We start from the raw sequence: 25,454 nt of genomic DNA, 5'->3' as shown, positions 1-25,454 counted from the left end.
TCGCGGTGAAGCAGGTGTTTTCGGTGCTGGCACACGGAATGGAACTCGGTCATCTGCCGCGAATTAGCGGGCGCATTGAACGGGGGCGGTCACGTTGGCGGCCCGGTTTTTTACGGTAACGACCCCCGAGAGCTGATTCGCTTGAGTCGGGTTTTTTTCCTCCTAACCCAACGGCTCAGGGCGGAAATCTACCGTCCAGGTCACACGGTGGCACGTGATGTGATGTGAGGTTGTTTTAGATCCAGCAGACCCGTGTATTCGCCGATACGTCCCCGCAAAACAGATCTGAAACGGAGTGCTTCTCTGCATGGCCGCCAGCCACACTTTCATACTTTCAGTCTTTACCCCCCCCCCCCAAATTGCTAAAAGGAATTCAAGTTTCTTTTTTGCCCCATGTTGTTGCCATAGAAACCGCCACAAAAAATTTCAAATCTGAGTCGACCCAAAAGAATGAGAGCAACCGCCGTGCTGTGCCATGCCCCCCTCCTCCCCCCCCCACCCCCCCCCCAAATGCACCGCTTTGATCTGAGGACTCAAGTTCAGGGCGCTCAAACCTCAAGCGTTTCAGCTCCAGGCCTTAATTGATTGATTGAATTTAATTAAATTCAATCTATTTTTTTTTTAATTGAAGCAAATTTAAGAAAAATGACTTTACCACACTTGCTAACTTTACCAGCTTTGCCCATTTAAAAAGTTTCATTTTCCGTGCCCACGGCTCTTTCTGTCACTCAGAAAGAACGAAAGAGCGCATCTCTGGTTGCTAACGGCGACGGGCCCATTTTGCATGTCAAATTCGGGAGGAGAGGGACACAGCAGCCGTCTCAGGTTATTCCCCCCCCCCTCCAATTTCTCAGCTGTCATTTTGGGAGAGTGCTAAGTAAGGAACGGCAGCCAGGTGTGCTTCAGATCTCGACCCAGCCAAGAGGGTGGGGGGGGTGAAGGTGTCAAGGTGGGGGGGGTTTGCCGGGTTTGAACTCAGGCCAGGTGCAGTCTGAAGAATTGGGAGTCTGCTAAATTCAGAGGAGACAGCTGAGTTGAAAGATGCCTGTCCCAGTGCAAAAACTATTTAATGTACACAGTGTACTATCAAAGCTGAAGTCTTTTGAGGCTGCAAGTATAAAGTGTGTAGTATTTAGTTTCTGTGTGCCAAAACAAAACCTTTTCTGCTGATATAGTATATAAAATGCACCAGTTTACTTTGACTGGGGTTGGGGGTGCCACAAATTAGTTTCTGCAAAAAATGAAAATAAAGTTACACATGTGATTAATTTTCATAATACTGAGAGTTTTCTATATGGCAGAAATGGAAAATGTAAAACACGTGTTAAGATGTTCGGAAACAGAAATTTGACTCTGCCCTGCAATCTGTAACTCTTCTTCAGATGTGACATCGATGTAAACAGGCGTGAGGTCAAATCCAACAGCGGGGGTGGTGGTTGGGTGGGGGTGGGGGGTGGGGGCAAATCTGCGGCTGCTGGCCTGTACACACGCCTGTCAGAAACCGCGCCTGATTACAGCAACCTTCCCAGAAGTGCCCCACACGTGTCCCCGCAGATGTGCAGCTACCGGTCTTGCGTGGAGGCGCTTGTGTTCGGATGCGCCCCTCCGCTACCCTAAGTGGGGGTTTTGCACGGTTTAAATCCATCCCAAATTCTGCGGTTCGCGATTCAGGAATGCAGGATAGATGCGCGTGTCTCTTCTTGCCCCTTCCCAGATTTAAAAAAAAAAAAAAAAAAAAAGGGTTTTTTTTGGATCCTTCGCTGGTTTCAGGACTAACATGTCAGAGAGCGAAACCGAGCGTGTGCAGAGAAACAGGAGAAGGTGACAGACAGGCCAGAATGAGCCTGTCAAAGTTTGAAGGCTGTGCCGTCTCCAAAAAGCGTCCCTAAAGATTCGCTACAGTCCGTTCCTCGTTTGCGAGACGCGCGTCAGATGATCTCTATGCTGGGGAGAGGTTCCCATGAGACAGCTCACCTGGACAGGCACATGGCAGCAGACAAGAAGAGAAGATGCTTTCGTAACTTCAGCCCGCGTGTTGAAAAGGAAAGTCATTCTTAGCTTACGTGCTACAGCTGGATACTGCCCTTTCTGATAGAGCCTTGGATTCACTCAGTGTCTATCCTTACCTCAGACCCACAGTTCAATTGAGGTGTTCAGTTTTATTTTTTTTTGTTCTCCTACAAACAGTTTCGCAAGTTTGTTCTGGCCATCGCTGAACTGTTTCTGAGCCCAAGTTGAGCAAAAAATTTTTTAAAAAAAGGCTGACTGAACCCGGGCCATTATTTAGACAAAAGAGTGTACATTTCCATCCCTTTAAATGTTTCAGTACGGTTAGCACGCTAGGATCCAAGACGCTTCGGAAGCCCAGCTCTGTACGACGCAACGCGTTGTGCTCAAACGGCGCGTAGTCCGATTGGAAAAAACAGCACCCCTTGGCAGGCCGTTCGTCCCCCCCCGTTTCTGCGAAAGTGGTTCATGAAATGAGTTTATACTCTGTTGTCCTCTCGCATAAAGTAGAACAGACCGGTCTGCAGCCAGGGGGAGAGGCAGAAATTCCTATCAGCAATTAAATGACATTGCGTAAAGAGAGCAAACTGCTATTTCGCAGAAGTGCGGTTCAACTTGAATTGCTTGTTGGGATTAGAACGATATTGTTTTTCAGAGTTTCAATGCTTCTTAACCGATGTTGTTTTCTTTATTTTTTTCTTTTTTAAATTCAGTTCAGCACGATAAGTAACATTTTGCAAGCGGTTAAGTTTCCGTGTATGTTACCAGGACAGTGCTGTATGTTACCAGGACAGTGCTGAAAGGAGCAGTCGGTGAAGGAAAAGGCCTCTGGTTTATGATTTCCGCCACACGCATTTTGATTTTGTGCGTTCTAATGAATTTGGATTTATTAAACACAGGTGTGAAAACCGGCTGTTAACACAATGAAACATGCCCTTTCTCAAACGAAGGAAAATTGTAAATACTTCAGTCAAATGTATCCTGCTATTGCTGCGCTTCATTAAGTTAAATTAAATTGCTAACCTGGCTAGCCATGCTAAACAGAATGGCTGAGCATGGTGGCTAATGGGGTAGAGAGGGAGTGATTGCCAGTTTCTTTCTTTTTTGGACAGATATTACTTCAAAGTTCAAGCGAAGAACGTGTTTGGACTTGGCCCGCTCAGCGAAACGATCACATACGTCACAGAGTCAGGTCTGTGCCCTTTGGTGCCCATAAATATTAAAATGCCCAATGTGCAGTTTATAACACATTTATATACACTGCATCACAGATTCAGGCTTGTGGCCTGTCTTTGTGCTTGCTGTTTATAACACATTTATATACAATGCATTACAGAGTCAGGCTTGTGTCATGTCTTTGTGCTTGTTGCTTAATGTGGAAATCATTATGTGTTTTAATAATTATTCCTTTATTTATTTTACAAGTTATCCATTTAAGTAGCTGGCTGTAACTTTCAGAATTTAGCAGAAGCTTACTTCTGGAGCAACTTATAAAACTTACATACAATTTACACAACATGATGTTTTATTAAAGCAATTATGATTAAGTACTTTGCTCAAGGGTACAAATTCAGGAGCCCAGCTGGGAATCAAACCTGCATCCTTGGAGTTGGTTCCCATATTATGCCAGCCATTATGATTCACTGCCACTCTGGGTTTTAATGGCTGTGCGCCACCAAGGAGTTGATCCTGCAGCCAAGCTTAGAAGTCCAGCTCTTGTTCCTCTACCCTGCGCCACACTGTGATTTCCACACTGCCGGTGATGTGAAGAACACCGCTGGTGCTGCCTGTAAGGTGAAACGTGTGCCTTTGTGTTTCAGACGACCCCCTGCTCATCGAAAGGCCGCCTGGTGAGTCCGGCAAACGTGCGAGTCAGAAGGTCACATGACTCCAAAGATCACATGACTCCAAAGAAGGGGTTCTTGGGCTTGGTCCCACGAACCTCCCCCCCACCACACACCTTTTTGGTCTTTGTTACAGCCCCCGTGCAGTTATGTGTTGTACAAAACATAAATCACTCAGCTGGGGACCGTGTGTGAACAGCAAAGTTGGGTCATGTGAGTTGGGTCATGTGACATCCTTGCTCAGGAGGGTCGTCGTCTGTTTGGGTTCTTTCCAGGAGGGGAGCCGATCTGGGTCCCGTTCTCCTTCAAGTATAACCCCGGCCACAGCGTGTGCAAGGGGAGCCAGTTCGTCAAGCGCACCTGGTACAAGAAGTTCGTCGGGGTCGTCCTGTGCAACTCGCTACGATACAAAATCTTCATGGGCGACGGACTCAAAGGTATCGATTGCTTCACTACTGAAATATAGACATTGGATCACCTTTTTATTGAAATACATCCCTGACTGACAGTAGTGGATTAGATTACACTACAGTAAATAGTTTCTCACCTCTGACTCTCTCTCAACCCTTCTAGACACGTTCTACAGTATCGGAGACACCTTTGGCTACGGCGAAGATCACTGCCAGTTTGTCGACTCTTACATGCAGGGAAGGACCGGGCCCCAGAGCCTGTCTGCTTACCTGCCGACTGCTCAAGGTGAGACGACACCTTCCGGCACATGCCCGTGCCAAGAATTACATTACCGTAGCAACCATTTGACCATTTGGTACTGTACGTCTAAGTTGTGTAAGTCACTCTGGATAAGTTCAACTTCACGGCTTTGAAGAGTAAGGTTTTTTGGAATTTTTAATTCTATGTCAGTGTTCTAGAACTCCATTGCTTTCAGTTACCAGCAGTGATTGTTACATCACCATAAGAATCTTCAGTTACAGTAACAACTAGCAACACACAGGCAAGATTATTTTGTTACCTACTGAGCTCAGCTGAGCTTGAGCTGTTCGTTGGAACAGTAACACATTTTCATAATGAGGCAAAGTTATGGAGAGAAATGGCTGAATCCAGGTTAATGCTGCTTTAAATCTCTAAAATTGTGCATATTGAATATTACAGAAATGTGATTCATTTCTATAGCCAATAATAAACCGCTAATTTATCAGTCGTCTTTCTAAAACAATATCTATATTTATATATATTCTTGCAGGGTACTACCGGGCTTATCGGCAGGAGCCGGTGAAATTTGGAGCCATCGGCCGCAACACGCCCCACAACTTTGTGGGCTGGTACGAGTGCGGAATCCCCATCCCGGGAAAGTGGTAACGAAGGTTCGCCGGGAGGGGCAAAACTTTTTTTTTTTTAAATTTTGCAGAGAAAAAGGGACTTGGCTCCATCCATCCTGCTGAGCACTCAGTCTCTCAGATCACACGAGAGAGATGAACTTTTCACGTACGTCAGCAAACCTACAACATATACTGCTTCCAATGAAGAGAATATAATACTTTTTTTTTTCTTTTGTTTTTAAAAAAAAAAAAATACTAAATTCTTTGTAACCACGTTTGTGCACTTTTTTTAAAAAGCAGTCTGTATATGGGGAAAAGCAGGTGTTCTCGGCTCAGATAACTGTTGTCTTCCAGATCTGAAGAATAACATGTTAATTCCTAAATAGTTTTGACAGTTTTGCACGCAACAAGGCAATCTCTCCCAAGCCTTGTTTTCTTGACCATAAAACAAAGAGCAAATTTTTTCAACGCAAAAACATAACCAGATGAACTAAGACTGTACTTCTTGCCTGCTTTGGTAGTTTGACAGTCTGGTATATACTTTTTAAAAAACTTTTATTAATTGATGTTTTTTTTACACACAGAATGCTGTATTTAGGTCAGGTTTTGTTTGAATGAGGTCAGAGGACATATTGAATATCATGTGACATACAGAGTCATATTCAGCTCAGGAGCAAGGAGAAAGCATAAAATACAGGGCTAACCAAAACCACTAACAATCAAAACTGTCGCAACCAGCCATCTTTCAAAAATGTATAGCCGAATTTATTTTAAATGTCTGTCTTCAACAGGTTAACGTGACTGGCAATTGTCGAAATAAAGTACACACTACAAACCTTTACAACCCAAGTGCACTTGCTTTGAAATATTAATATTTTCCACTATTTGTTTATGTAAAAGTGTGTGTTTTTTTTATTTATTCTAACTGAGCTACGCAGAAGGTATATCCATTCCGTCTCCATCTACTTCCTGTAATGATCACAATTTTTTTTTTTTTAAAGAATAAATAAACACCAGGGAGTTTCCATGGAAACAAAGCTTTCAGCTTTGCAGTTACCATGGTTTGCGTGTGTCATATGGTTCCTGGTACTGTAAATTCCGCTAACTATGCATGAGCTCAACGATGGTGCTATTAAAGTGGAGAGAACTTGTCCACGTAAGTGCAATTAACACATCTGGACACGTCCTCGTCTCCGTCCCCTCCCCCCACCCAAAACCAATAAGACTGTACATGAGATATAGTGGCCTGACTGTTGTTATTTTCTTCCTGTTTACAATTAAAGTAAAGGACAACCCAAATATAAAACACTGTGGCTGTGTCTGAAACAGCTTTACTTGCCTACTATTAAGTAAGGAAGTTGCATTCAACTTGGGTGCAACTTGTATACTCAATAGTTGGCAAGCAATCTGTTTTTAGACGAGGCAGCCATTTAAAACAATCAACGGCAATGCAAAAGAGGCTGTGTGTGCACTGAAGAATGCTGCCCGGAGGGAAACCGCAGAACAGTTCCTAACCCCCAACTCGTTATAAATCATCACGATGACGTGCTGTATATATCCTGAAAGAGTCTGGGCAATTGCTGAACTCAGCCAACACCCAAAAACACAAATCAGGCCTGTCATCCTAATTTTTTTTTTAGGTATGCTTATTAATATCACCTTATACCTTGCATTAGCGGGTGGATTTTATATACACTCTCAGAAAAGAGGGTTTGTCTCCATAGGGGAACCCTTTCTAGTTCTTTATAGAACCCTCTATGGTGGGTGTGAAAAATGTGATTGATCCATTTTGCCCGACAAAGAACCCTTGAACTAGACAGGGTTCCTCTATGGAACATCCTCTTCTGAAAGTGTAGGAATCCTTCAAATACTTGCATGAGAGAGGCTGCCATTCTGTAAATGACTTGCCAACAGAGCATTGTAGCTACATTAGCTCACTAGCCACTCAGAGTTTTCACTGCTGGTCAGGAGAAAGATTTTGTGAGGAAACTGCTCTCGTGTTTCAAAAGCAAGCGTTTAAATCCACCAAATGAACCGGAACAGAATTCTGTTCCTCTTCAGGACTGTAGCCTCAACAAAGATGTCATTTTCAACAGGAAAAAAAAACAAAACAAAACAAAAAACTGCTGGTTCAGTTATCGTACACAAGAGTTAGATTTAACGAGCTGTTTGTGTAGCTACATATCTTTACAAACTTTATGGGTTTTTTTTAAACCAAGAGCAATCTGCATCATGTTTTAAGTTGTCAAATATAACATTGTTGCCATGGAGACGGGTACAATCTTTTGAAATCATTGTTTTGTTTTTTTGTTTTTTGTTGGCAAGAACAGAGGGCCCAAACTGTTTTGTGAAACTATAATATAAAATTATAAAAGGCATTCACAGACTGCAGGCCTGTGTTTTTTTATTTCTTTAAACAATATGGTTTTTAAAATTGCAATTACTTAGTTATTACAATATTTTGTATATTACATATCCCTTGGAACTGGTTCATGAAATGTAACATGTCTGGAATTGAAATGTAATGTTAAAGAGTGTTGAAGTGTGTCTGCCAGCAAGCAGTATTTGTTTGTAAATTAATGACCCAAAGCATATAAAACTGCCTGGTATGGAAATTAAATATCCTGTCCAGTCAATCTTTCAACTTTCCAAAACGGGTTGTCCTTCTCACCAGTTTTTAACATTTTCCTTCCTTTCTTTTTGGCAAAATAAATGAATGCAAATGAAAGACGTGTCTGGAATTTGTCTGCAGTTGACAAGGACCAATGACATCACCCAGTATGACACATTCGGTTTGTCTTTATGGTCTTGGTCTGCTGTGATTTTCAAAAGTAAAATATCGGCATTTTGTGCACATTGACAAGGTACCATTACCGGTATTTAAGCCAAGAAAGTATAGCTTTGCAGAAGATGGTTCAATCCATAGATGGGCCCCCGGAGTCTTGTATGCTGTATAGGAATGGGGCGTGGAACATGGCATACCTGCCATGCCAATCAAATCCAGACCATGCCAGTGCAATTGACTGTGGCTGGCAGAGCCAATCGGGAAAGCGCACTTGGCTCGAACATCGCTAGCGACCCCTGCTGGTCAGTTGGGTGCCCGCAGGTCAACTTGTTCAGCTGTGCATGAGTCGTCTGCCTCTGGACTGTCTGAGCCCGACTTGGGAACTGCAGTACAATTTTTTTTTTTAAATGCAGCTGACATCACATGCTTCAGAGGAGAATTCAAATAATGAGTTTGTTTATACGCTTTAAGACTGGTTTTTGCATTGCTATGAAATATGTAACATTACTGGTGGAAGTTTTAGGGGGGGGAAAAAAACATTTAAGTTCAAAATTTATTAAATACAGTACGGCAGCGGTTACACTGCAGAGTTACAGTTAGAAAACATCTCCTTAATGTGGGGAAAGTTGTCAACAGGTTTAAGATTAATATGGAATTTCTTTTGCATGTGAAAATGACTGGCTGAACCTTTCCCTCAGGTCGTGCGGATAAATCCCACCTGGCCCAAGCGTAAACTCTGCTTCACGTTGAGAACATTTCCTGGAATGGACAGAGTAGATTTGCTGGAAGCCACTTGAACCTTTTTTGCGTTTGCATTATTTTGGATTCAGTGATTACATTCGTTTTTTATTTGACTTTGTTTTTTTTTTTTTTTTTTGCTTACTTGTTCTCCATGTACAGGTCTGCATTGAAAAATATGAATCCTGCAGTGTCACATGCAAGTTATGAATTATGCACCAGCACCTGAACACAAATAACATGGTAATACATATGTAATATGTGTGTCCCTCATTTTTTTATGATAATAAAGACTTTGTACCAGTATATTCATTCTTATTTTCTTAATTGAGATTGGTAAAAAATTGCTACTGGAAATCTTAGATTTCCCAGCTGAACTTTGAACTTCAAACACCAGACGTTGATAGTTTACAAAATTTTCCTCTGATGCTTTTGAAATCAATTAGCCAGAAAGCATGATTTAATATATATATAATATATATATATAATATATATTTTAATATAAATAAGTCTACATTTTCAAAGTAGATGGCTTGGCAGTTTTTATTCTAAAATCTAAGAGTGGCTTGTTTTACTATTACAATATACAGTATGATGCTGTTTTTTTTTAATTAGGTCGCATTTATTTGAGATAAGAGTCCAAAGAAATTTCTCTAGCTGTCTTTCACCTGGTGGATGAATTGTTAAATTGTGTCTGTTTGAAAACCGAAACAAAAAGACACGAACACTTGCATGTAATTCTCAAACTCAAAGCAGCGGAGAAATGGCCAGTTGAAGGTTGTGTTTGGGCCTGCCTAAGACCAAGAGTGGAACATACCGCGTGCCACGGGCTGCGTCGGGGTCGCACCAAACCACCAGAGCCCCGGGGAATGTGCCGCGTGGAAGGACATGGCGGCCCGTCAGGCTGGCTTGGGAGTGCGGTGAAGCCGAAACTACAGAGCCTGCTCATAAACACTCACATCTGGTAAAGCACTTATACAGGAGGGGAAAAGGCCGGTCATAAAATCACTGTTCCTTTTCTCTCTCCTCCCTCCCTTCCTCCCCACCACCTCTCTTTTTTTTTTTTTTTTTTTTTTTTTTAAGTTCGGCAGGCAAGGTTGAAGAAAACACCGCCTGTGACTTGTTGCAGAAGTAAGGAAAGGTCCAAAGTGATTAGACGTAACATCACAAAAACCAGAAGAGCGAAATGGAATCCGTGACTCAGAGCGGAATGTTGTTTTCAGGAATATCCTTATCTTAAGCACCCAGCAGACCTTCAGATACCTGCGTATGAAGTTGACACACTGTCCGTTTATGATGCTGGATCTGTGCACGAAAGCAATTTAGATGTAATTAATCAAGGTCAAGGGGGATGACAGCAGGAACCTAGGCTGCAAATCTAGGGTCTTGAAAACTTGAACTTGAGCAGACTTTGTTTAAAGGTGGTAGTGGTAAATTTTTAGGAGCAAGCATATCTAAAAAAATTAATTTAAAAAAAGCAAAAAAAAAAATATTTGAAAGCAGTTAGATGATGGTGACATAACTTGGTTTATTTGTTGTCTACATTTCAGTTATCATCATCATTATCTGCTTTCCTCAGTTTTCCCCAATTTTTCTTTTGGGACCCAGGGCAATGCTTCAACTGGAATTGGAGCCCGCAACCTCCAGGTTGCAAATCCAGTTCCCTAACAGTTGCGCTAGACTACCGCCTGTGTTGAAAATGCAGGACCACATCCAGGCCAATGTTGCATAATACAAAAGAAAGGTCTAACGGATGCATTAAAAAATAAAAAATAAAACAGATCCTGCTGATCCCTTGTTGCAGTTGACATCATTTATTCATGAGATAAAGAGACCTTTTTTACCAGTGCAACAGAGCAACAGATGTCTGCATTGGCCGCATCAGAGACGGCAGCCAGCCTGCATTCCGATTGGCTCTTTGGCTAGGGAACTTCCAGCCGGTAATATTGCAGATATCGCTATGGACTAACCAGATGGTCGACTCCCGTTTTTTTTTTTTTTTTTTTTTTTTTTTTTCCCCTCCCGCTTTGAAATTTCTGTCTCCCTTTCCGTTGAAGCCAAAGCAGAAGCGTTCCGATTTTGGGGCATCTTTTTTGGAAATGATTCCTGACGGAGCGCAACGTGGACTGAACGGAATGCTCGGGAGCGCTGGGAACTCCTGTTACTGACCGGAGCCCCCCCGGCATTTAGGGGGGAAAGGCATGCAGGAGTCGCCCGCTTGGTTATTCTAGAATAGTACCTGTGTCTTTCCGCCATCCATGGTTGCTCTGTATGTTGCCACACCCTTTTCATGAATATTCATGAGGGAAGAGCCAATCAGGACACAGTTTTTTTTTTTTTTTTGGAGAGCTCTCTTTCCATCTTCACGGACTTCATTCAGACAGGGGTACTGCAGTGTTGCAAAATGAGTTGGGATCACAACACAGAGAGCGTCGCCCGCGACAGGGAATCGAACCCTGAGCTGCACGGGGCGGGTCCACGTCAAGGTTGAGAGCCCGCCACCCTACGGACTGCACCACACCAACTCCACCAATCACAGGCCTTTTTATTCCCAGCCTAATGGCAAATCAGGTCAAGCTTTTCTCCCCGGTTGGAAATGCAAGGTTAATTTCTCACTCTCTCTTTCACTCACTTTCTCACTCCTTCCCTCTCTTTCTCTGTCTCTCTTGCATTCCTGAGGGCTGATGCAAGCTTTGTGTTAAGAGGTCTATATACCTGACAGACCTGTGCTATGCCAAAAATCGCTAATGCACTGCACTGAGCCAGAGCCAAGAGTGCAGTACTGTGTTTACAAAACAGACTTAAAGTAGTTCAGTTTTCACACGGAGATATAGCCAAGGAGGGGGGGGGGTCACAGATGGCACCATCGAAATGCTGAAGATAAGCATAAAATATGATGAATGTGCAGACGCTGATTGCAAAAGGCCTGCTCAACCCCCCCCCCCCCCCCCCCCAAAGGTACACAAGATAATTAGCAGAGAACCTCACAAGTTTTCCGAATCAGTTACGAATCTTGAAAAACCTACCCAGAATTGGCCACTGATCTCTCAGGAAACCCAATTTTGACCGGGAAGTATTTTCCGAAGCATGACTTCCACCTCGCCCATCCCCTCCTCCTCCCTCCCTTCATTTTTGTTGTCTGTGCTGCCCACAACACAACGATGTTTTGGAATCTTTGCTTCGGCTTGAAGCGGTTTGGCTTGGACTGGCGCTCGTCTAATGAAGGATGATGAAGGAAAGCCTCCTTAAAAAAAAAAAAAAAAAAAAAAAAGGTTGCCACGGAGAAGGGTTGCCGGGGGAAACACAGCCAGATGCTTGGAGAGGCTAGCGGGACCTTCTGCATGCCGCGCATCATAAATCATTTGTTTATTTGGATTATGCATCCAGTGCCATTTATGGAATATCAAAAAAGGGCCCATTGGACACCCCCGTAGCCAAGGTTACAGGGTTTTTCTTGTTATTGACAATGAATGTAAATCTGGCTTTGAGCCGTTCGTCTTTCCATCTGTTGTTCCTACCAAACATTTTTCTTTGTTCTGACCGAACTGCACGACGGGAAAACTTTAGGGATTATGACAGCACCTTTAGAGAGGCGCTGCTTAGCCGGACGTTTGGCCCCAGGATTTGTTCAGGCACTGCGCACAACATCTGGTGCATCAGACGGTGAACTTGGGTGCCGGTTTCAAAAGTGATACAGTCTTGTGTCAGAGCCAACATTTTCAGTCCAATTTTCCTCAAAGTGAAGATTGATGTAATTCTTTTGAGGGGGAGCATATTGCTAAATCTTCGAGGCTGGACAAAGTCACATTACATTACAGGCATTTAGCAGACGCTCTTATCCAGAGCGCCTTACACAACTTTTTACACAGCATTTTACATTGCATCCATTTAAACAGTAGGATATACACTGAAGCAAAGCAAGTTAAGTACCTTGCTCAAGGGCACAATGGCAGTAGCCTACCTGAGAATTGAACCTGTGACCTTTGGGTTACCTAGACTAGCTCCTTACCCATTATACTACACTGCCGCCCAACAGTTCCAGTATGGCACCAAAGCTGTGAGACCTGGACATGGATGAAGATCTGAATACGACAGCAAACACTCACAGTCATGTCACTCGAGCGGACAGCTGCTAAAAATCCAACCATTGATAAAGAGCACTTGGAACGTGACCAGACATCACTGCTGCGCATAATTTAACCAGGGGGACTTGATTCGCCCCTTTTGAGGAAATACAGAAACCCACAGAGTTCCCTCCCCTCAATGAGACACGGATAATATTTTCCACGGAATTCCGAGGAAAATGGCTCCCGGGCGGTGTGGTCTCCAGGGGGAACGTCGACCACAGTTTTTTTTTGTTTTTTTTTTAACAAGTTTTTAAAAAATTCTCGGCTCATCGAGCAGACCGCAGCCACACGCTGAAAAGGTTGTTCTTAAAGCGCTCCGGGTCAGCACCAATCTCAAATTTCCCATTTCAGGAGGAGGCTCCCGCGTGAATTCCAGGTGGAATGTTGATATCCCCCCCCACACGTGCGGTCGGGAATACTGTAGAACCAACGAGGCTCATATGGATGGTTCCTTTTCCTTAAAAAAAACTTCTTTTTTTGTGTGGAGTTGAGTTTCCTACTGAGTGAAGGCAGTGGAAGTTTGTTGATTTCTGTCATGCTCTGGAATAAACATTTTGATTATGAGCATGAGCCTGATTTCCCATGGCAACCAAGCCATGGATGAAGTAATTGGAAGCAGAGAGGGGTGAAACGTAAGGGGGGGGGGGGACGGGGGGGGTCAAAAGGGAAGCTCTGCTTTAGGTGAATCTATGGAGTGAATGTGCATGTGTGCGCGTGACAGAACATGAGGACACTGATTTTGGAGATTTCAGAATTCATTGACATCAAGAGAGGTAAGGGTTAGGGGTTGGAGTTCTCATTGTAAAAACATACAGACACAAAATTGGGGAGGGGGGGGGGTGGGGATGGGGGTCCATTCCAGAAAGCTGTCTGTCCTACAATATGAATAAAAAGGCAACAGAATGACAGCCTTTCTATTGAGCCTGTACTGAAAAAACTCAATATTTTCCTGCAGAGGGCCATTTCTGCAGCACATCTGCACGACACACCGAGCACAGATCCCACTGACTGCAGTACAGACCCCACTGACTGCAGTACAGACCCCACTGACTGCAGTACAGACCCCACTGACGGCAGTATATACCCCACTGACTGCAGTACAGACTCCACTGACTGCAGTACAGATCCCACTGACTGCAGTACAGACCCCACTGACTGAAGTATATACCCCACTGACTGCAGTACAGACTCCACTGACTGCAGTACAGATCCCACTGACTGCAGTACAGACCCCACTGACTGTAGTACAGACCCCACTGACTGCAGTGCAGACCCCACTGACTGCAGTGCAGACCCCACTGACTGCAGTACAGACTCCACTGACTGCAGTACATAACCCACTGACTGCAGTACAGACCCCACTGACTGCAGTACAGACTCCACTGACTGCAGTACACACTCCACTGACTGCAGTACAGACCCCAGGCCATTCAGCCCTGTCAGTACCTTCAGATAACACACATAAAACCAAAATAAAACTGATCAAATCCTTACAGTGATGATGAAGTCCAGAATCCAGTCTAACTGTAGAGTGCTACAATTGACCTAGTTAAACGCACACGCACGTGCGCACACACACAAACACACACATATATACACACATGCACACACACCTTTTGCCCACAGATGATCTCATTCCAGTAAATTTTAATATTTCACGTAATTATGTTTAACTGCTAGCTTATTAAAATGGCGGAAGGTGGAATTAAACCATTCTGGTGCTAAGCCGAGAGCTCCCGGGTTTTCTGCATGCTGTTTGTAACTGTCTCTTTGAAAAGTAGGTCAGTTGCCATTTGAACTGGAAAATGTGATCCTTCATTCTAGAAGGATTAAATCACTGCAAACCGATGGTTTGGAGTTTGGAGTTTGGAGACAGTGAACTTGGTGACAATGAAAGTTCCATAGACCTTTAACTCCACTGGCACTTTTAAACGCTAACACGGTCAGCCTAGTCTACTGTGAAAGACCAACGAAGATTCATTTGAGTAAATTTAAGGTAATTGAAAAGAGGGGCCGGTTATAATTCACGACAGCAGCACTGGTTGTTGACCATGAACCAGAGTTGGCCAAAAATATATAGATCTTAAAAGGGGACATTAGAAAATTTCACAAGAACTTATAAAAATCTAAAGTGTGAGTGAGTATTTTCAGGTTCTCTGTAGGAGAGGTGTAAAACTCCTCATAGTGGCCAAAATGTGTCAGCTTTGGCCGCCATTGGCCCGTAAAGTAATTTTTTGTGCTTAACACAAATTGTTAGCAATATTTCTTCACGGAGTGAGTTAACATAAAACCTTTTGAAGAGTAGACTTTTTGGGAATGTTTTTTTTCTTCAAAATTCAGTCAGTGTTCTAGAACTGTAGAACTTTCAGCTACTTTCAGCATTAGAATGTTCAGTTCATAACATTCTAATCGCACATTTGTGATCTCACACCTTAAAGGGTTAACAGTGGGTTTGCGTCATTTGTTCCCCTTATGTCCCTCCCCGAACCCCGACCCCCGACCCCCCCCCCCCCCCCCCCCCCCCCCCCCCCCCCCCCTTCCACAGTAGCCTGCATCTATACCGCACCAACACCAGCCAAAGAGGGCAGCGGGACCACCGGCCTGGCAGCCGTTCAAGGCAAATGTTGTTTTTTTGGGGGGGGGGTTTTTTTCTGAGACGTGAACATTACTAATGCTGAGACTCACAGAGTGATCATTTCCTCCTCCGCTCATTTTACACGGTTCTCCTCCCTGTTCCTCCCAGCTCCTGCGGTGAGCTCAGTCAGCCTTCCCAAACGCTCTAAAGTGCTCAGCGGGGACCGTAAGATTTCCACCTGACCAGGAGGCCGTCTCTAAACAGCTCATGATGTAACAGCGCGCACGTGCAACTCGCTGGTTTCCTAGGTGACGGCTTAATGGTACGGAGGTGTGGGCCGCGATTCGATACGACTCGAGATCGCAGACAGCCTTACGGAGCTGAAGGATTGATGACACAGGACAGGATGTGATGTCATAAATGGGTTTGGTACAATTCTAGAGGGGGAAAATGTGGAATACTAGCAACTTGTGCAAAGGGTGTGAGTGCCATGCGGTGCGTGTGATTGGTCAATCGTCTGTGCCACAATAATTTCGTTACTTCCAGGGCTGTGCATGTTGCTTGTGTCGAGCGGAAGCAGTGTAAAAAGCAAAATGCAACAGGAATTTCTGTAAATCAGACAGTATTATCAAGATCAAAACAATGCAGTGTGTGTTATGGAGCTGAAGGTGTGGCACAGGAGGATGTGATGTCACATGGTTAGAGATCTCTTTGAGGGTTAGGGAGGTCTAAAACTGTGATGGAACAAGACAGGATGTGATGTAATATGGATGGAAAAAGAGTGTAATGGAGATTGAAGGTAGGATGGTGTAGTGATTTAAAAAAAAAAAAAATCATAACACTTGTGGCTTTCAAAGCCAACCCCAAGTTAAGGTGATCTAACTTTAATTTTCTATACTTGCTAAGCCACCTAGTCAGTAAAATGCACACTTGTGGTTAAACTGAACTTTGACCTCTACCTCATGGCCATAACGGTCTCACCCACAATGGCATAGCACACACATTCAAGTACAGAGCGACATTATTAAAAAAAAACAACAAAAAAAAAAACAACAAAACAATCCTAAGCAGTTAAGCGGCTTGCTACGCTGAGTTTGAGAAGGTTTGGCGCTCTGCGTTGCATCTTTCATAGCAGGGATATGATAAACACATGGCCTGCAGACAGCATGACTTCATATCTCTCCGTCCAAAACAGTTCTTCTGCGCGCCGTCTAAACCAGAACCTCAGTTGTTTCGGGGCACCAGAGGCTAGTTATTAATGATAGATTGCCAAGAGGTCATTTCACTTGAGTTATGCTCTTAATGAATTTTCCGGGTGATTTTTTATTTATTTATTTTTTTTCGACTCGGACATTTTGACAAAACGCACGGAGAGCATGTTTATTGCGCTGTTTATGCAGAAGGTATTAGCGCACATTTTCCACAGGGAAGGAGGGCCTATGGACTTACATTAGTTCAGACTCACCAGCTCTGAGTGTGTGTGTGTGTGTGTGTGTGTGAGAGAGTGCGTGTGTGTGTGTGTGTGTATGTGTGAGAGATAGAGTGTGTGTGTGTCTGTATGTGCGTGTGTGCGTGTGTGTATGTATGTGTATGTCTGTGTTTGTATGTGCGTGTATGTCTGTTTGTGCGTGTGTGTGTATGTCTGTTTGTGTGTGTGTGAGAGAGAGAGCGCGTTTGTGTGTGTGTGTGTGTGTTCATGCATGTGTGTGAAAGTGTTTGTGAGTGTGTGTGTGCGTGTGTGTATGTATGTGTCTGTGTTTGTGCGTGTGTGTATGTCTGTGTGTGTGTGAGAGAGAGAGCATTTGTGTGTGTGTGTGTGTGTGTGTGTTCATGCATGTGTGTGTGAAAGTGTTTGTGAGTGTGTGTGTGTGTGTGTGTGTGAAAGTGTTTGTGAGTGTGTGAGTGTGTGTGTGTGTGTGTGTGTGTGTGTACATGCACGTGTACTGTACAGTCAGAAGAAATCAAGGAAGCAAAACTGACAGAAATGCTCCGCCAGAACGGATCCTCCCATAGGATGATAAATGCTGGAACAACTGAATTTTGTTTTTTAATGATGTTGCATCACCCCACCAGCGGAGGGGTGTGAGGTCATCCGATGTACGAACGGGGGGGTGGTTACCAAAAACACATGCTATAAAAAAAGCGTGGGCCTAAGTCTGCAATATTGCAGTTTGTTTGTGCTCTACCACAAACAAGGGGCTATTGTGCACATCTAAAAAAATAAAATAAAAACAGAATATGGCTATTATTAATTTTTTTTATTTCTAAAAGGAAACTTTGTACAGTTTATACGAACGACGCAGCACTTAAGAGGCGGGCTCCGTGACTGTCCTCCGATTTTAGGCCTGCGTTGGATCAGCGTCCGTCCCGAGCTCTGACTCGCGATTAAAAACACTTTCGCCGAACACCGCAGATCACCAAAGCGTCGGCGTGCCAAACTGCCGTCTGATTGGATCCAGGGCCTCGGTCTCGTCCCAGACACCGGCTGGTTTAATAGCGCTGGATAGCAGCGGCGCACAGGAGGAAGGCCGGCGTCTGCCTCCTCCAGCAAATGACAGGACATCTTTTTTTTTTTTTTTTTTTTTTTTTTTAAATGGTGGTAAATATCATAAATCCGGATTCCCACATCACATGTACGAGCGTGTGTTGCCTCGTGAAGTTTATTATATCCTCTCGGGCAGAGGTAGGCGACCCTTAGTCTACGAGTCCCAGAGATGTTCCTGGCCCCTGTTCAGGAACTCCTGTTCCATCCAGACCTGAACCTTTGTGATGGAATTAATTATGAGGCCTACTAAACACAGGTGACCCTGCGCTGGAGGTACCTATAGCTTTTCACCATCCGGGCTCTGAATATTCAGGCTCTGACTTTAAATGATCCTGAGATCAAGCTTTGATGGAGCAAAAAAAAACAAGAGGTCATCCAAAGCTATTAAACTGTGATACACTGCTAGATTACACAGCTGAGCAACATCATGTAACCTAGGTAACTAAAGTTCCATCAGCTTCAGCTGCTACCTTGTAGCTAGCTAATGGCACTTCAGCATGAATAGATTGTTGAATAGGAGACAATTAGCCTGGTTTTTCCAACTTAGCAAACAGTGCTTTTCCTGCAATTTGTAAATGAGCCTAAAGTAAACTTAACAAATGTTACTGTTAATAAATCTGAGCTCTTGGCCACATGCTGAGCACTTCTTAATTAGGGTTAGCACGCTAGGTCACAATGTTTCCATATAAACTATGTGTTATTATTTCTACAAAGGTCAGTGACTGTAATTGTATTCCAATATGTCGGGTAAATATGTGGCTTTTGAAAGGCATTATCAATCTGTTGCAATATCTCTTCTGCAGAGCCTGCTACTATACAGAATTATAATGTTTAATTCCCTGGTAGAATGTGCAACCAATTATTTTCATGTTTTTTTCCCCCCCCTCCAAATGTCTCGGAACAATTGATTCAAAACCTGGGAAAAACATGACTGCCTTTTCTCAGCAGTGACCAGTTGCTATGGCCAAGAAGTAAACCATATTTAGAGTGAGCAGCCAAGCCGGTCCTTTGCAGTCTGACCACAACGAGAGTTAGCCAGCGGTGTAGCCACTCGGCAGGGGGGCTGAAATAAAGTGGTGTCGGTGGCTAGCTCGGTCGCGTGTCCTGCTAACGTGCTAATCCCCAGCGTGGGCGACACACCCCATGGTCTTTCCTGTGCCACTGCTGAAGTGGGGCAGCAGCTCTTGCCAAATATGCTGCAGTAGCATTCAAAAGCTGGAGAACCTAAGCGAGACACTTCAGCGATTTTGACAAGAGCCACTGCCCCCGACTCCAGCAGTGGGACAGGAGGCAAGACCACGGGGGGGGGGGGTGTCGCACACACTGGAGATTAGCACGTTAGCGGGACATGCTACCGAGCTAGCCACCGACACGCACCTTATTTCAGCCCCCTGTCGAGTGAACACACAAAAGTGAACAGGCCAAGCCAAACAGGAGAATATTCGCAGTGGCCTACCCAAAACACATCAAAAAAGGGGAGGGTAACAACAGGTCGTATAACAGGATTTTTGTTTTTATAGTTTTTGGCCGCGGTTTCGAGAGTGACGCCATCGCTCTGAGATCACCGCGGAGCGAGTGAATTTACTGACTGCTGGACCCCTGCGTCTCCACTTTTAAATCACCTCGCTGGCTAAAACCTTCAGGTCACGTTACAAACCAATCAAATTTGAGCGCCGGAGGCCAGGCCAGGCTTGACGTCGGCCCAGTTCTTCCAGGGACTGGATTTTCGAATTTCGTTCCTGTTTTTTTCAAAGTGCGAAATCCACAGTCTGGTTTCACACTTTTTTTTTATTTTTTTTTTTTTACCGCGGCCTGGTGCTAACGTCTGACCCGCGCGCGGTGTACTGTATCGCGGGGTTAAGACGGGCGAGGGAAAGCTACCCCCGCTCCTAAATCAACAGCGGGAAACGGGACTCTCCTCTGCGGAGTCGAGGGGCGCATCCACAGAGGAACCGCTGGAAGTGATTTACACCCCGCCTTCCGTCCGTCCCGTCTCAGAGGAAGGGGTTGTTTTTACTTCCCTTTTTAAAAAAAATTAATAAATAAAGATTTTACCCCTTTTCCTCCCGTGGTGAAGAATGGGTAATCCTGCTGCCCAGGGGTCTGTCTTTTGGGGGATTCAAACTAAACAGACACTGTAAAGGCTGTGGCAGCTCTGCTTTACATTCCTCCCACCAACAGGGGGCAGCAGTGGGCATTTTGACTGAAACTAAGCCTGCAGCTCTGGCTCAAGAATAGCCAAACTGGATGTTAATGACTAATTATTTTGGCTTGATTATTTAGGTACAGAAACTTGCACAAACTGTTCTATTTTATGTTGAGTTACTGGACAAACATAAAACCATTCCCTTCCCTGTTTGAATGGGGCCAAAAAAAAAAAACAGGGTGGAGGGACACATCCGAGCACTAGGGAACGATCACGAGTTCTAGCTGTCAAAGAATTCCCCCCCCTCAAGGTGGAATTTCGGGGAATCATTCATCAAACGCTCCAGGCGTAAATGTGACGTGACGACTGGACCGTGAGCTGTGAAGTCCTGGCGTCTCGCTATTTGGCTGCGCGTAGTGACACGTGAAATAAGGTGTTGAACGGCAGAATGGAGAAACCTCGCAATGAAAACTAACCCTACGGCAGCTGGTGTCTGTTACCTTTTTAAAAAAAATTAAAAAAAAAAAATTTAAAAACATGCGTCGAGATGAGTCTGATCTTCCGACGAATACATTTGCTAACAATGAACAATAATAAGAAACCCTACGGTCTGGAACCGAATCTGGACTATGCCAGTGCCAACTGTGGCACCTCCAAGGTGACACATAATTGGTCGCTGCATAGGCCAATGAGGGTGGGATTTGGTCAGCCCTTGGCCAATCAGGTTCCAGGTTTGCTTGCTCAAGCTGCACATGCAGCGTCTTCCTTGACTCAGCAGGACAGCAATGAGATAAGCAACAGATGTTCAAGTAATCAGCGAGGCCGGTGAATGCAGTTGGGTTTTCTAAAAACCAGGGGAATAAAAAATATATATATATATATATATATATATATATATACACACACACACACACACACGGGTGCATGTTCATTTTTCAAGATTTTGAAAGAAAATAAACATGGGTTCCCTGTTATTTTTTAAAATGCAATTAAAACAGTATTTCACATGAGGCTCATGATGAGCCCTTAACCGAGAGACATCAGATGATGTCACGCCACCCCCGTACTGCCATGGTTTGGTCCATAAATCACTCTGAGTATCGTAAAAGATCGAGTGCCTTACTGCTCACTTCTGTCTATGAGGGGACAATGACGAAGCGTAAAAAGTAATCCGATATACGATGGGTGATAATACTCTAGTCCAACCCAGTCGCCAAATTTATGGCTCGTAACCCTCGTCTTCCAGAGCGAACGCAGGTGTAAACCGTTGAGTATGGGTATGACTCACCCTGGAGTCTGCTGTAGTCTTCAGGACAGAAACTGGATTAAGGGGGGGAAAAAATGCACTCCACCAGAACAGGATATTTAAAAATGTGAACGGAGTTAGATTACTTGATTGAACCTTGTGCGATAATGCGGGCTTACGTCTTCTGTTTGTGTTAGCGATCTGCATCGGCTCTGATGAACCGGTTGCAGATTTTAGGGCCGGGACGCGAAGCGAAGCTCTGAACATTGCAAGATTAATTTACATCCGTTCCGTTCCGTTCCATCGAGTGAAGTTGATAAATATTGAGGAAGAGTAGGTCTTCCTGTACTGAATTTATCATGAACCAAATGACAGGGACTATAATGTATAATAATGTATCACCACAAAACTACAATTATTGGATTTTTCTTCTTCATACAGTGAGAATGACTTCAGACTAGAATGCATTCTTCTGTAATCCTTCTGTAATCCTTATTGTTATTTATCATCCGTTTGTTCCACACGCATTCTTGGCTCCAGCGTTATGTCCAAACCCGTCTCTTACCTACGCGCCAGACACCGGAATTCACCTCCTCCTCCTGGGACCCAAAGCTCGTAATTCACAAACCGGCATCGAACCAGACGTAAACATTTTCAACGCATGTGTATTACTGTAAAGCAAAAGCGACAGCTGAGGCCAATGAGTTTCAAACGGTCGGACGTGCCTGCTATTCTTTATTTAGACAATCGTTAAATTATGGAGCTAATGACCTCAACGTTGTCTGCCGGAGGATGAACTGCAATGCTAGAAACGGGGGAAATAAATGAGAAAAAAATTCCACAATGAGCGTCATGTTTTCCGAGACAGATTGGATTTGATTATTGTGGTTGAGAAAAAGTGTCAGTCTGTCTCTGTGTCTCTCTGTCTCTGACTCTCAATTCCAGATGGCTCAACAATGCTTTTTTTATTTATTTTTTTTTAATTTTTTTTTTTTTTACAGTTAACCCTTTTTCAAACGCAGTCCCACGTGCATACACATACGCACGCGTGCCCACACACATTTACAGTACAGTGCAGTCTGTATGTATTTGGACAGTGACACACTTCTCGTTGTCTTGCCTCTGTTGAAATGAAACAATAAATATAAAAAAAGGTTGAAGTGCCGCTTTAATTGGGGGGTATTTACATCCACATTGGGGGAACCATGTTGGAAATGCAGCCCTTCGCATTGGCCATAAAATAAAGACTAATGTTGATTGACTCCAGCGTCACATTCCGCTACAGTCCAAGGAGTCTTGAACTCCGATTCTTCTGTCACACCATGTGACCCAATCCCTGCCGCATGATTGGCTACTCATTTACGGCCTTGTTACTTGGCGATTTTTTCCCCCTCTGTTCAGTACTCTCAGACTGACCCCATGGTCATACCCCAACGGCACTAGTGCTGTGCAGCTGTTAAGACGGACGAACAAAGCAACAATGCAGACTGTCAAGTCAACTGGCAAAGGAGATTTTTTTGGTTTGGCAGCCGGGCTAGAAAGTGACATAACTTTATTCAGATCCACCGACCACCCTGACTCCCACGTTCTTCGAACAGCTTTCGGGGGGAACTGAAACGACGATTAAAAACGGCGAAAATATCGGGCAGAGGCCAACGACCGTCGCTCCGCAACGACTGCACTTCAGAGAGCTTGGGTTCGTCATTAGAACTTGCAGCAAAAAAAAAATCCTGCTAACTGGATTGGTCAGCAGAAGCGAAACACTTTAATAACTCGCTTCCCCATTGGCTGCTGCATTGAACTTAAAAAAAAAAAAAAAGATATTTGCTATTGTTCTTTTTTGTGCTTGCACACCACCCTTCATTTCACAGTGGATAGAAATGCTTCTCATCTGGTCTAGTTTTGGTATGTCACAAACAATGCTGAGGTCATAAGAATCCCGCCCATAGTTAATATAAAACAAATAAAACACTGGAAACTAATGCTGCTGTTTTATTGCCTCAGACTATAAATGGGTTATTTTAATTTTGACTCACTTTCATAATTGTTTTTGTAAGCTAAACTGAGGAGTATCAGTTGAAAACAAGCCTAATTATAGTTGAAATGAGCCATTTGTATTCCTTTTTAGCTTAATTCGATGCACTGTTGGTGCCCTACTGTGAGTAATGAGAGCTGATTCAGAAGTATAAAAATACAACACAAGCCCGAGAAACTAATGGGAAAATTTTTTTGTGGTAGTTTGAAATTACGTGGGACCGTCAAATAGCTGCCAACATTGTTTGCAATTACACTGCCAGTTGTAGCATACGAGGTAGAGGAGTAAGAGCCCTGTTACTCAAATCAAGGTCCTCGAGGGTTGTGATCTGCTGGTTTTCCACCCTCCCTTTACCTGGGAGTCAGGTAATAGTACAGTCTGACCAATCAGTAGCACTAAGCTGTTCAGTCAATTGCCTGGGAGAAAGGAAAACCAGGGCCAGATTTGGATTCGAGGGCCAGATTTGAGTAGACACGGGGTAGGGGATGTCACACAGAGGTACGGCATATCAAAGAAGGGAACTGGACTGGAGTAGGCAGTAGAGGAGGTTCCCATGTTGGCCCAGTACGAGGTGGAGCTATTCAGGGGGAGTAAACTGCGCTTGGCTCCCGTGTGTTCCAGCAGTCGCTGCTCATTATCACTTTGAGGTTCCCCAGTCAGGTCTGCACAGGTGTGAGCTGGAGGACACTTCAGTGGCTTAACAGGACGACCGGGGGGGGGGGGGGGGGGGGGTCGCTGAATCTGTGTGTGTGTGTGTGTGTGTGCGCGCGCATGTATGTGTGTATGTGCATGTATATGTATATGCATGTGTGAAGCTTTTCCTGAACCATGAAGAATCACATGAACAAATCAGTGTGCCATAACTGCACAGTCAAACTCGCATGTTGCGTGTGCGTCTGCATGTGTATGTTTGTGTGTGTGTGTTGCTAGTCTTTCCTTCTCCTGAACCATGAAGAATCACATCAGCAAATTAACTTGCCATAACAGCACAGACAGACTCACAACCTGGCTATATGAGCAATGTAACCAGCTCTAAGAGCTTAGGCAGAGGTCACTATAGAAGTTTCAGGGACCGTCGTTGCCAGGTTAATCAAATCAAACCATTAGCAGCGGTTAGCATAGCCGCCCATTGGTTGTCTGGATCTTATTGCTCTTCTTAGCTTGTTAGCCAGATCAACAGCGCCTAGCAACAAACAGCTGGAGTAAGTTATTCGAAGTAATGACTTGGACAGATTGGTGAACTGTGTTCCAGGTTGTTTTCCTGGTGCATCATTTGTGAAGCAGAAGGTATGGTTCATTGAGATGATCCACTAATGCACACTGACGTGCGCAGCATGAAGCATAATTAATGTACATTTTTGCAGCTGGGATTTCTCGGTTATTTATTTTTCATTACGGCAAGGAAGCTGGAATCCACAGCAAAATTCCCGATGTTAACAGAGTTCAAATCCGTCTAACAGGGACCACGTGTATTCTCTTAGAGTTAAAGATGTTCACACCTGATAATTTTCTGTGTTTTTGATCACCTAACCATCCACATCCGTGCATGTACTGTATGCATACACACATACCCAGAAACACTCTTGCATGTTCATAATTCATTTTAATTATTTTATGAATCATATTTTAGGTGAAAGCCATGCTCAGTATTTCGTTTTTTTTTTTTTTTTTTTTACTGAAAATGTGCATAATTACGCATAATTAGGTACCGCATCCTTCCTGCTTAGCCACATACTGTATCTAAGCAGCAAACTAATATTTAAATTGTAGAATACTAATGATTTCTGTACGGAATTTTTAAACATTGCTGCGGTCCCTGATTGTCACCTACAGTTTTCAAAACAAGGAAACTAAATTACAAAGTGCATTGCCATCCAGACATCTCTCCGTGATCTTGGATCTTAGCGCTGTCGCTGGGAGCTACCCCCGTTCGCTTAATGTTTCCGAGGAGACAAAACATCTGAACGGTGAAGTCATGACCAGCAGCCGGTCATTCTGGGAAGGAACCGCGGCTCAGGGGAATGCGCTTTGGAAGGTTGCGCTCGCAACCTTCACGACACGTGAGGTCCAAAAAACCGCTCGGTTCAGAAATCTCCCGTTACACGCGAAGAGTTAAGGATGATTACATT

General features: G+C 44.0%; 1 protein-coding gene and 1 long non-coding RNA gene across 2 annotated transcripts in view; one reads left to right on the top strand and one right to left on the bottom strand.

The window, feature by feature from the left end:
* Positions 1-5,972, top strand: part of fndc1 (fibronectin type III domain containing 1) — a 45,039-nt gene extending 39,067 nt beyond the window's left edge. The window contains exons 19-23 of the mRNA XM_035423971.1: positions 3,120-3,199; positions 3,828-3,857; positions 4,127-4,288; positions 4,425-4,547; positions 5,053-5,972. Coding sequence (XP_035279862.1) covers positions 3,120-3,199; positions 3,828-3,857; positions 4,127-4,288; positions 4,425-4,547; positions 5,053-5,168 — 511 coding nt within the window. The 3' untranslated portion in view covers positions 5,169-5,972. The remainder of the gene's footprint in view (positions 1-3,119; positions 3,200-3,827; positions 3,858-4,126; positions 4,289-4,424; positions 4,548-5,052) is intronic.
* Positions 5,973-11,797: 5,825 nt separating this feature from the next.
* LOC118230707 overlaps positions 11,798-25,454 on the bottom strand; it is a 28,486-nt gene continuing 14,829 nt past the window's right edge. Inside the window, exon 3 of the long non-coding RNA XR_004765907.1 lies at positions 11,798-11,895. This is a non-coding gene — a long non-coding RNA (uncharacterized LOC118230707). The remainder of the gene's footprint in view (positions 11,896-25,454) is intronic.

The sequence above is a fragment of the Anguilla anguilla genome, chromosome 6 (assembly GCF_013347855.1).
Source record: "Anguilla anguilla isolate fAngAng1 chromosome 6, fAngAng1.pri, whole genome shotgun sequence".
Lineage (NCBI taxonomy): Eukaryota > Metazoa > Chordata > Actinopteri > Anguilliformes > Anguillidae > Anguilla > Anguilla anguilla.
The sequence above is the reverse complement of the archived record's forward strand: the minus strand, read 5'-3'. Positions and strand labels throughout refer to the sequence as shown.